The sequence below is a fragment of the Prionailurus bengalensis genome, chromosome E4 (assembly GCF_016509475.1).
Source record: "Prionailurus bengalensis isolate Pbe53 chromosome E4, Fcat_Pben_1.1_paternal_pri, whole genome shotgun sequence".
In the NCBI taxonomy this organism is placed as follows: Eukaryota; Metazoa; Chordata; class Mammalia; order Carnivora; family Felidae; genus Prionailurus; species Prionailurus bengalensis.
Genome location: NC_057360.1, coordinates 32420787 through 32433818, shown reverse-complemented (window position 1 = coordinate 32433818; position 13032 = coordinate 32420787). Strand labels below are relative to the sequence as shown.

Here is a 13032-nt window from a genome sequence, read left to right as displayed (position 1 = left end):
AGTTTCTTTCTGATTGTTTGCTAGACTTTTAAAAGTTTCTTCTCTTCCCTCACCTGCCTTTTCATCTTCTGTTAGAAACTGAAGAGCCTGGAATAAGGCGAGTGAAGGGGGTCAGGAAAGTCCCATGCCTCAACAAAGTTTGCCCAGCCTGTCGTACTCTCGAGCTTCAGGTTGCCCACACTTTGATGCTTTTTGAAAGAGATTTGTGAATGCAAATTAAAGCCACAGTGAGATACCACTGCACACTTGGCAGACTGGCTCAGATGAAACATAGTGACAGTGCCAGATGCTGGTGAGGACGGGAATAAAATGGAGCACTCATACCTTCCTGGTGGAAATGCTGTTTAGCAGATTCTTGTAGAACTAAACGTGCAACTACCATGCCACCCAAACAATGCACTCTTGGGCATTTATCCCAGAGAAATAAAAACTTATTTTTACACAAAAAACTGTACACATATGTTTATATCACTTTTGTTCAGAATAACAAAAAACTGGAAACCCAGATGTTCTTTAACAGGTGAATGGTTAAATAAGTGGTGAGGCATCCATAACATGGAATACTACACAGCAGTAAAAAGGAGCAAACTTTAAATACCCTCAGCAACTTGGATGAGTCTCCAGGGAATTACACTGAGTGAAAAAAGCCAACCCCAAAGGTTGCATACAATTCTTCAAGTAAAATTTTAGAAATGGGGAAGATGGTGGTGGTTTCCAGGGGGTAAGGATGTGGGATAAAGGGAGTGGGAAGGGGGTAGTTGCAAAAGGGCAACACAAGAGATCCTTATGGCGATAGAACTATTTACCTCCATCTGTAAAGATAAGATGTTACATATCTTTACTGTGGTGGAGACTGAGCCTATAACCGTGATAAAATTATATGGAACTAAACACACACACACACACATACAAAGGGAGTATAAGCAAAACTGGGGAAACCTGGATAAATTTGGTGGATTGTAGCAATGTCAATATCCTCATTGGATATGCTATGGTTTTGCAAAATATTACCATTGGGAAAAACTGGGTGAAGTGTAGGAGGGGGGATCTCTTTGTATTATTTCTTATAACTGCAGGTGAATCTACAACTATCTCAAAAATCTCAAAAGCATTGTATAGAATTAGAATTTAAATTTCTAAATTAGAAACATCACAGCCCAGCTTTAAATTAAGCTCATGTTTTGTGTACTTTACTTGATCAAAATGATTCTTTGTGCCTTCTTCTCAAGTGGCCCATAATTTCCAGTCATAATCATCACTTAATTTAAACAAACTGGGATTTTGTTGACTCTTAGGTGGATTTTTTAAAACTTGAGCTTGACATAGATTATGTGTGTGATCAAAACTGTGTATCTGCTCAGGTTGCCCCGAAAGCTTGGGGGAAAAAGTCTTAAAGTCCTTCTGGCGAGGAATGAGAAGTCTTGTTTTTGAATAAAACATAACCCATTTTATTTTTGATTTTTGAAAAGTTAAGTAGTTCCCAACATATTTGGTGTCAGAAGCTTAATACCTGCTACTTAAGCATTTTCACTAAAGAGGTAGACAAAAGTTTGATAAATACAGAAGCACTTTTGGAGTAGATATTGGTGAAACAGGCCTCCCTAGGCCTTTGCATATGAAAATGGTCTTTGAAGCACTTGGGGAAAGACCCCTTCCTCAGGCCATCCAGATGCAGCTTGTATGGGTGGGCAGGGTCACTCTTCCATTTCTAGCCCCTCTCCAGCTGCCACAACCCTGGGATCATGACCTGAGCCAAAATCAAGAGTTGGATCCTTAACTGGGGTGCCTGGGTGGCTCAGTTGGTTAAGTGTCCGACTTCAGCCCAGGTCATGATCTCACAGTTCGTGAGTTTGAGCCCTGTGTCGGGCTCTGTTCTGACAGCTCAGAGCCTGGAGCCTGCTCCAGATTCTGTGTTTCCCTCTCTCTCTGCCCCTGTCCTGATTGTGTTCTGTCTCTCTGTCTGTCTCTCTCTTTCTCAAAAATAAGAGTAAACATTAAAAAAAAAATTTAAAAAAGTTGGATGCCCAACCGACTGAGCCACCCAGGTACCCCCTAATTTATATAAGTTTTAAAAAAGTAAGTATTATTTTTATCTTTTTCTTTATATCACCTGTCTGCCATGGATGCCTCGACCCACTGGGGAGAATGAGTAGATAATATGAGGGCTAGTGGAGAACATGAAGGCAACGTGAGAGTGTTTTCTGTGCTTCCTTAGAATGGTATTAAATGTGGTCTGCCTGTCCTAGATGGCAAGAGGAAGACAGTGGGGGATGAGAATTGGGGACAAACATGTGGGCCTGTACGGTAGCTTTGGTGGGCACCGTTAAACTCACCAGAGAGTCTCCTTCAGCTTTTTCCAAATTGAAGCCCCTTAGTCTTTGGTTAAGTTCCCAAATGAAAGCCAAACAAACAGGCTTCTTCCAAATGGGTCAAATAACGCTTAATAAAAGTGTAGCTGTGTGTATGTATGTTGCCATGTGTGCGTGGAAAAGGATTCCTGGTGGTAAATGCTGTGGATTATGTTGGAAAAACCTTTTTTTTTTTTCTCATTTGTTAAAACTACTTCCTAAAATGGTCTTTGGCGACCTTGTTTCTTATAAGTGGACTCTGCCCAAAAGTGAGTATTTGGGGGAAAACCTGAAGCAAATTTATGTAGCTGTTTTCTGTGGGCAGTAGGATGGAAAAATAGTAAAACTGAACTGCAGTTTTCTCTGATTTTCTTGGAACTTAAAAGTGGCTGACCTAGTTGCTCATTCAAAATGTTCTCTCTTGGGCTGGAGCATAGGTTTGGGAAGGGATGGTACTTTGGCAGTATTTTGGAAGAGTTAGCATGTAAGGATGAGATTTACAGTTTGTGGTCCACATCTGTCTTTGTTTTAAAGAATTCTTCTTGTTTTCACAAGGAGACCTATTTCAAGCCTTCCCAACTTTTCAATGTGGTGTATTCCTGGAAACCATATATTTTTTTTCTTATAAAAAAATTTTTTTTTAACGTTTATTTATTTTTGAGACAGAGAGGGACAGAGCATGAGCAGGGGAGGGTCAGAGAGAGAGGGACACACAGAATCTGAAACGGGCTCCAGGCTCTGAGCTGTCAGCACAGAGCCCGACGCGGGGCTCGAACTCACGGACCGTGAGATCATGACCTGAGCTGAAGTCGGCCGCTTAACCGACTGAGCCACCCAGGCGCCCCTGGAAACCATATTTTTAAATGTACACCAGAAAGACCCGTTGTATTTCCCTCTAGGACTAGACAACTAGTATTGGTCATGTTCTTACTATGTATGCAGACACTGTGGAAAGCGTTTTACATGCATTAAGTTAATCCTCATGAAGTACATGCCCTTATCCTAATTGTACGTATGAAAAAACTGAGGCATGGAGAGATGAAGTCACTTGCCTGGGGTCACACAGGTAGTTAATGGGGATATCAGGATTTATTTGGGCAGTTGGACTTCAAAGCTTGAGTAATTAAACCCCTATAATATGTTGCCCCTCTAACAATGTTAAAACAGTATTGTGGTTTTAAGTAAGGATTTATCAGCCAGATATGACCAAGAATATGTCATAAAAGCAAAGGCATATTCATTTAGTTATTTACTGTCAGTAAGTATAAAACTTTATAATTGGATAGAACAACATTCTGATTCTCCTAAAATGCGAATGAACATGCCAATCAGATTGACTATACAAAGGTCTCAATATTGTATAAAGCAGGTAAGATATACTTTTTCTGTAAACAGTAAACAATGCATTAGTAAAAATACACTGAGATATTTCACTGTAGAAATCTGGTTTGGACCTTAGAAAGCCGTTTGTGGTTTGGTTGGCTGAACTGTCTCAATGAGGCACCTGAGAAATGTGTACAAATACTTTCTTTTACCTTCACGTTTGCAGGATGGTGTACGCAGGGTTCCGGGTTGGTGGTTTTCCCAACGGGCTTCTGGCTTCCATAGTGTCTTTTGAAAAGTCGGCTCAATATCTTGTTGTAGGATCCAGTGGTCTGGGTGGCTTTGGCTGAAGGCAGGAAAGTGGCTCCTTCTGGGTGGATCTGGTGGAGTTCTAGAGTAGGCAGCCGTCACTCTAGGGCTAATGTGGAAGGTCCTTCTGAAACCTGTTTGGGTTTCACTAAATCCCCAGGGCAGTGAGAATAGTTTGGTTAATGGATCAGTAAGCATTATGCTTCTATGTAGAACCTTTAATAGCAATACCCATTCACTCACTCTTTTCTCTTTTCCTCTCTGCCCTCTCCCTCTGTCTGTCTCTCACTGTGTCCCTCCCTGTCTGCAGCACAGACCCTGGATCCTGGGGGCTTACGGAATGTGGGCCTCCTGGTGTGTTCTGGGGGCCCAAGGCACAGCCATAATTTTTCTCCACACCCTCATCTCCTTCTGCGTGGCCCAGTTCCAGTCGCAGCTCCTGTCATGGCTCTGTTCTCTCTTCCTGCTCACCACACTGAGGCTGCAAGATGTGGAGGAAGTTAAGGTAAGTGTCTCTGTTTTACCCTTGAGAAGGAGAAGGCCCCTTTAGAAGTGCTCCCATTGGGTAGATGCCTTTGTTTTCAGCCAAGAGTCAATTGAAGAATCATGGTGGGGGTCCCCCTAGTGACCATATGGGGTTGATGCATGTGAATCTGGGTGTGTTGCCTTCTGGAATCTTGTCTTTTGTGTCTGACCCTGTCTTAGCCCTCTAAGGTTGCCCAGGGCTGACCTTCTACCTCTTTTTCCAGTGTGGGTAGGCATGGATGGTGCCAGATGTCATAGGAACAGAGGGTAAGGAGCAACAGGAAAAGAAAGCAATAGTCTTCTCTGCATTTAACAAAAAAATCATCTGTAGAGTGCTCTACAATTTATGGGGAACTTTCACATGCCTCATCTCATGCAGTACCCATGATAGTCCCTGCAACAGATAAGGAAGGTATTTTCCTTGCACAGAGAATCTTGGGAAGTTTTGATATTCTTTCTTTAGTCATTGTGGCACTGAAAGTCTTGTGGTATCGTGGTATCTTTACTCTTGTTCACATGATCATTCATCCATTGACTTAGGTGATAGCACTTACGCACTGTGGGTCGGCACAGTTGCAGGAAAGATGAGCCAGTGGATGACTTGGTTCCGTGTCTCTTCTAGTAGCTGTGTTTCCTACGCTTGAAACTGGAGGCAGTCATTTAACCTGAGTCTCAATTTCATCATTTTGAAAATGGAAGTAGTCTGTGCTCTATCTTCCACGTGGAGTTTCTCTGAGCCTCTGATAACATGATATATGTTGAGTGATTTTGTAAAAACTGTAGCATTTTGAAAATTCAGTGGTATTTCCTGTTATGCTATTTTAATTTTTCTCACCAACGGATTGGGGCTAACACTTTAAGCACATATGTCAAAATCTGGACTTGTGAGAGAAAGTAGGGTAGTGTCTCCATCTTAACAAAAGAGACTTCCCACAATGATTAACTAGGTGATCATTTAAATACATGGGTTTAAAAATAGATCTGCAATGAAAATAAAAGAATTCACACCTAACTTTTTGGGGACCTGGCAAATGTACAAAACAGACTCCAATCATAATTATCATTTGTGTGGCAATAGTTAGCATCAGTTATGGATGTTGGTAGTGACTAAACATTCCATTTATTATGCAGACTAGAGGTTTGAAAAATACTGCCCAAGGGAAAGAAATGAGCAGAAACTACTTGGTTTGGGTTTCCATGCTTTTTTATTAAAAAAAATTTTTTTAATGTTTATTTTTGAGAGAGAGATACAGAGAACGAGCAGGGGAGGGGCAGAGAGGGAGGGAGACACAGAATCGGAAGCAGGCTTCAGGCTCTGAGCTGTCGGCACAGAGCCTGAGGCGGGGCGACAGCTCAGAGCCTGAAGCGGGGCTCAAACCCGTGAACCTGAGCCAATCACGACCTGAGCCAAAGTCGGACGCTTAACTGCTTAACCCACCGAGCCACTCAGGAGCCCCGGGTTTCCATGCTTGCACTTGTTCTCCTAGTCTTTCTCAGTGGCTGCTGAAGGCTCAGACATGCAATAGAAACTCTTCACTGGTTGGTTTTTCTGTGTAAAGTTGTAAAAGTCCTCCCATGGATCACATTAACTATTCCTTTCTTTGTCCCCCCTTATATCTGGTCTGTATTCCCATAACTTGTTCTTCTCATTAAAAAGGCAATATATATAATGGCAAATGTAAAAACATAAAGGTTATAAAATGATCCAAATTTTACTCCACCTAGTACTGTTAAGATTCTACTGCATTTGCTTCTTGTCTTTTATTTCATACATCTTTGAGTACATGCTTGTTATGTCTTATCTTGTGCTGCATTGTAATTATATACTTACATGCCTATCTGCTGTGTGGGAATTTAGACACCTCGAGGGCAAGGACTATTTTTCTTGACTGTGTTTCTAAAGCTTATTTGGCAAATAGTTCTCAACTACATGTGGAGCCAGATTAACAGAAGAGCAAAAGGAAAAATATGTTGAACACAGGAATCCCATGTGACATTTATGAGCCTCTCTTTGCCTTCAGTATTGTTGGAAGAACTGTCCAAGTATCCACTGGCTGTAGCTTATCTCCATGTCCCCCACTGGATGAATCTGATGCATATCTGGGCAAACTCTCATCACCGCACACGAGGCCTAACGCTAAGTAGATGAGCGGTGTTAGAGACGCTCTTCCGCCCACTGCTCATTAACTCCTGGTTTCCATTCCCACTGAGATTTACCTGCTGCCCAGTGGTGGAGATGCCCCCTGTATGGTACAGCTGCTCTCTCTGTGGAAGCGGTCTCCTTCCCAGGGGACCGGATGGCATCCCTCCTTGACGCTCCAGAGTTGTCCTCTTCTTGTCACTTTGCAGAGAGGGTGGTACCAGACGGAGAACGAGTACTACTTGCTGCAGTTCACGCTGACCGTGCGTTGCCTGTACTACACCAGCTTCAGCCTCGAGTTCTGCTGGCAGGAGACTGAGAACAGCTTCTACTCCTTTCCCTGGCTGGTGGCCTACGTCTTCTATTACCCCGTCTTCCACAACGGGCCCATCCTCAGCTTCCCAGAGTTCATCACCCAGGTAGAGCCCGTGGGGGGACTGGATCGGTACTCCGTCCTTGTTGGCCATGGCCATCCATGAGACTCCTGAGGCTTTTCATTCTGGGGTGCCCACAAATTTAAGACATGTTTCTGTTGTGACTTCTTAGGTAACAAATGAAATACTTAGGAGAAATAAGTATTTGAAATACAGATCAGCCTGTCTCTGGGGCATGTTGGCTGTAGGAACCCCCCACCCTGACTCTTCAGTGGGTGCTGGCAACCAGGATTAGTTACTGGGCACAGAAAGGAACTTAGGGGTGGGTATCCACTGCCAGGAAGTCCCAGGGAAAGACAAAAGTGGATTCTGGTGGTGGTACTGGGAAAAGTAGAAAGAGATACTATCTATGCTGTTGGTTGGAAAATATCATGTTCTCCTTTATTGTCACAAACTGCTTATGAAGTAACTGCCACCGCCTGGGAATTGTTCAGGGGGACCTAGATGAGCCAACAGAGTGCAGGTAGAGAGCGTTTCAAGTGCCTGTTTCTGTCCAGGACCCAGCTTCCCTACAGCTTTGTCTGAAGCTCCCATCAAGCTACCTATGTCATTCCCACCTCACTTTCCCTCCTGCTTAGAAATTCTGTTCTCATTCTATAGCTAGCCTCATGGAACATGTTCATGAAGTTAATAAAAGTTTAGTAATTGATAATACCTAAAGCCTGTGTTTCTCAAGGGACATTCCTACCTCCTGTCACCAAAACAATCTTGATGGAGGTGAGAATATTAATACATATGTCCACATGTACATGCACACGCAGTACAACTCATGTACACATAAAACACAGCACATGCACACGCACACATGTACACATACACATGCCTGGAAATGGGCTCAAAGTGCAGGGCCAGCAGCAGTGTTGCATATTTCCAAAGGCGAGCATGTCAGGTGCCCCCTGGAAAAATAGCAGGGTTCTTAAAAATCTCGTATTCTGTCTTAAAAAAATCCCCCGAAGGTATTCTTGTACTCAAAAGTGTACTTCTGCATTATAACAACAATGTACAGTTTTAAAATTGCCAGTTAAATTATTTAACTTTTTTTTCTCCATAAGTCTTCAAGTGAAATGGATATTCCAGGCAGATACATGTTTGGCATACGGTTTCTCATACCTCAGTTTGGGTTACATAGGATCATTCTTCTGTCATGAAGTATTTGAAGATTGTGTTTGAAAATTATGTTTAAAATGATTGTGTGAAAGATAGGTGGTTAGTGATGGCAGCTGATCTTCTAGCTCCGTGGTTTCCAAAGTGTGGTCTTTGGATTAGCAGCAGGAGGAACACCTGGGAACTTGTTAGAAATGTGGATTCTTGGGCCCCACCTCAGATCTGATTCAGACATTTTGGGGGTGGGGCCCAGCAATGGGATTTAATGGGCCTTCAGGTGATTCTGATGCCTGCTGGTGGTTGAGGGGTTGAACTGTCCTAAGTTCCTCAGTAGAGTTGGGGGCCAGAGGGTGGGGGTGACCAAGTGCAGTGTGGGTTCAGGCCCTCCAGTTTCATCCTGTAGGGACTCTGGTTGCATCTCTGTCTTACCCCTCTTTTTCCATTCCTTTCAAAATGGTAGCACTTGCTAAAACCAGGAAACTCAGAAGGCAAATTGAAACATTTCTGTACGATCTGGGAAGATGCATAGGAAAGTCGGTGTAGAAATGGCAAAATGTTTAGTAAGCTGCAGGACAAGTAAAAGCAGCCGAGAGGTTTCTGCAGTTACAGAAGGTCTTATGGGGCACTTACCTTCTGTGAGAGAAATGTGTCTCAAAGGGGAGCAGTTAACCAGGAAGCTAAAGCTAGTAGTGAAAGAATTCTTTCAGGGGGGCCAAGAAGGAAGGGGCTGCACTCCCAAGAGTGGGAGGAGGAGAGCCAACTGGAAGACCTTGTAAGCAACGTTTGTGTGAGTGAATGAATAAATGTCACCTAAAATGATAATACTGACTGACAGTCATGGTTCTTAGGTGGTCAGGTCAGCGAGAGCCAGAGAATGAGGCTGTGCCACCAGGGGGCAGCGGAGCCCCATTGTGGAAACCAACTGGAAGGGCAAACTCTGGTTGGTAAAATGACAGTATTAGGCACACCCTGGGGAGAATGTATCTTTCACCCAGTTTGTTTGTGTGTAAATTGCATACACAAGATGAGGGAAGCATAGAAGAGGTGTCCTCTGTGAGGTAAGGCATGTGAGATTTGCACACTGATCGTGAGCAGATAAAAATCTGCCTGTTAAGAGGCTGCAGGGCCTTGACTTGAAGGCCCTCTCAGATGGCATTTGCAGTTTCAGGAACATATGCCCTGCTTATTTTTCTTCTGTGGCTGGGGGCAGGTTAACAAGCAGAGGCACTTTCACACAAGGCTTGTTTATTCACTTAGCTTGGAGCCTGGGGTCCCCACATCTTTCCCTGAGCAGGTGGAATTGTGCAGTGGGGGGGGGGGCTGGTGTGGGGCAGGACAGTGAGTCTGAGTGTGGTAGGGCCAGGGGGCTTTTCCTTGCTGAGGGCTGTGCTCCCCCTGCCTCCAGGGGAGCATGGTGGTTAAGAGCAAAGACCCTGGAGCCCAACCCTACTGTTACAGGGTTTGAATTCCTGCTTCTCTTTGGCTAGAGAGCATTTGGTGAATTGCTTACCTTGTTTGTGACTCAGTTTCCTTATCAGTGAAATAGGAAGAATAATAGTATCTCCCTCATAGGATTGTTCTCAGGATCACATGATTTTGTATAGGTAACATGGCTTAATGTGTAAACACTACGAAAGTATTAATGATTACTGTTATTGTTGTCATTAGCCGAAAGTGTGTGACAATTCTGGGGTAGGTTGTTGGAGGAGGTCTTGGACAGAATGTGATTGCTGGTTGACCCGCAAGCTGAACCTAGGCAGTCAGAGCTCCTCACCCCTTCCCCTGTCCTTAGAATGTACAATTGGCCTACCATTCCCCACTAGGAGCTGTTTCTGGGACATAGACTTGAGAATAGGGTGTCATCGAGACTCTCTGGACTGAATATGTGACTGAACCTAGTTAAGGCCTCTATATAAACTTTTAAGATTTGGTAGGCAGGTGTGGAGTTCTTGCAGCCACCCCAGCCCAGTCTTGTATAGAAGTTCTCTGCTTATTACACTGGCCACCTACCAATCTGGAGTGGCCTGCCTCTTTCTTCTGTCTCTCCATGCCCTCTGTGTATAGGGGCCGGTTTTAGATTCTACCCCAGGAAGCTCCCAAGGTTGTGAACTAATACAGTTCAGGCCAGAACCAAGACTCTGGGTGACCTGTCACGTAGGTGGGCACAGCAGTGGGGAATTCTGGGCAGTGGCCATTCTTGGCCTTAGAAGAGGCCAGTTGTATTGACTCTGTCTCTTCGGGAGAGAGATGTAGGTTGTTGCCGCACGTACCGGGGTGGGCCCAGCCCTTGAGTGGCTGGGGCCTGTGAGACCTGGGCAGGCGGGCAATGTCACAGACATGTTGCTCCGGGTTTGGGGCGGGCTCTGGCTCTAGAGGCCACCTGGTATAACACGGACTGAGCACTTGCTCTCAGCCAGGCCTGGCATGTGCCAACTTCTTCATCACCAAGGCCACAGGCGGAGAGAGATACCGTTGTTACCACTACTTTATAGATGGTAACACGGAAACAAAGAGAGGCTAAGAGAATGCAGATTGGGGTGGAAGGAGTACAGATGTGAGCCTTGCTGCCAGCTGGGCAGCCAGTTCCTCAGGAGTTAGAGGATGCCGTGTGGCCCGGTGGACATCTGGGTCTGGAGGTCCTCGTCCTGTGGCAGCTGCACCAGCTGTAGGTACATCTGTTGTGACAGAGACCCCTGAAAACCCCTGGCCTGGTCTGGATGCCTGGGGAGGGGCAGGGCAGGGCTGATGACAGAATGCTTTGTTGGGGGTAGGGGGTGTAGTCTGTGACCATGGACTAGAGAGATGCTCCTCCATTGCAAAGGAATAAGACACCTGGCTACAGTGCCCTTGACCCAAGGGTAGAGGTTGGGGCAGATTTGGCACAGTCGAACATTGGCTCCAGGGAAGGCTTTTGTTTGGTGCTCTTAAACATATGTATTATTAGTGTGTGAAGGAAGAATACCTTTAATCTTTGAGAACTGTCATCTTTAATCATCAGACTATCTTTGAAAGGCTTCAATATTCCTTTTTATGCAATTTGCATGAAATGAGGTTTTAAAATATAACATGTTTTAAAATGCATTTGGCAGATGAGTTAATGTGTATTTTTTAGTGGAGTCTTAACTCAAAATTCCCATTGATGGTGGTTTCCAATGGTCTTACGGTTGGCACCCCCCGAGGTTTGAGATCTCTGAAATGAAATGCTCGCACACAGGCAAGAGAGCAGCCCTGCTCATTAGGGGAGCTGTGTATGGCATGTCTTTTATTCCTGCTGGATCGGCAAGGGACAAATGCTGAATTTTTTTAAAAGGGAGTCAACTAGATTGAAGTTACAAATGGACTGCAATCATATGACTCTAAAGAAAGATGAATAACTTTTCTTAAGTACAAGCGAATAGAAGGAAACTGGATTGTTTTTCTTCTCCTGTATTCACTTGTACAATTAAGGAATTGACATTTCTGTTACTCGGAATGAGGAGGCATCTGGCATCAAAAAGGGGGCATTGTGGAGAAGAGTCCAGCCCTTCTGGTCCAGTGGTGACACGTAATTATACCTTATTAAACCGGGTAGAGAAGTTTTGCCCTGAGGAGAATAGGTAAGCCATTATTGGGAAGCCAATCAGCCACAAAATGCACCTCATGTTTCTCCTTAATTATAGATATTTGTGTCATTTTAGACTGCACATTGTTTGGGGAAGCGAAGGCAGTCCTCTGAACTGACCTTGAACAGTGATTGCCTGGAGCTAAGAGGTGATTAGGTAGACATGTTTTCCTGACTGCCTGGCTGGTGGGGGGGGCCTCTGTGGGATGGGGCTGCACCCCTAGTGATGCTCTGAGACCTCAGGTGTGGGGCTGGTCTTCAGGGGACCTGTGCTAGGGTAGGCTTGCGCTTAGGGGCTTACAGGCCACGTGCAGAGAGCTGCTTTTTTAGAATCTGGGGACATTTGGTTGTTTGAAGATTGTGTTCTGTCAACAATGCTTTTGAGGCCATTATCACATTCAGCCGGGGACTTGCTTCCCTCCAAGAGTGTGGCACCAAGAAAGGCCCACCTGTGCTCTGGAATGGTGTAGGTGCCTCTTCCTGTCTTAGCTCTGCTGATTGCCTTGGGTTGAACTCTTCTTCCAGCCTCCACAGACCAATGGACACTATGTTCATAATTGTTTCCTCAATTGCTGATGGTAATTAGATCAAAATGAATTTGCTTTAGAGAGCTGGAAAAGAATGAACAAAGAGGAACTCAGTACATAGATACTGAGCAACAAGCAAGGTGGGAAGTTGAGAAATAAATATGGGTCTAGTGTAGGAGAGAGAGAGAGAATACTTACCCATAGAGGATTTCGGGCTGCCCAGGGGAGATCCTGAAGCTAGATGGTTTTTAGAAAGGTGAAGAAGTAGAGGACCTTGCCTCTACTTTGGTCATAAGCAGAGAGGACCAAAGTCTTCACAATATCGTGAAGTTCCATTACTTTTCCCCTCGATAATAAAAATAACCAATTGTTAAAAGCAACCCAAAAATCCTACCAAAAAGAGTACAGTCACTGTCGCCATTTTGGTATGTATCTTTCCAGTCTTTCATTATTTATACACATTGAAAAAAAATAGTTTAACGGCTACATAATATATTGAGGTGCACTCATGCATTTTACCAACCTCCTACTCTTGGACATTTGAGTTGTTTCCTTTTCTTCTCAATTCAATAATGTAGACATGAATGATTGGGCAGGTAGGCGTTTCTGCATTGGAGTTTTATCCATCCATTGGCCTACAGATCCATTGCGGTAGACTTTATACAGTCTTGGAGAGCATGCACACTTATGGTATGCATTCAAATGAAAACCACCCTCAGTT

General features: G+C 44.3%; 1 protein-coding gene across 2 annotated transcripts in view; it reads left to right on the top strand.

The window, feature by feature from the left end:
* HHAT (hedgehog acyltransferase) overlaps positions 1–13032 on the top strand; it is a 306476-nt gene that overhangs the window by 63233 nt on the left and 230211 nt on the right. For both annotated transcript variants that reach the window (XM_043568904.1, XM_043568905.1), the window contains exons 5-6: positions 4291–4485; positions 6855–7064. In XM_043568904.1, coding sequence (XP_043424839.1) covers positions 4291–4485; positions 6855–7064 — 405 coding nt within the window. The remainder of the gene's footprint in view (positions 1–4290; positions 4486–6854; positions 7065–13032) is intronic.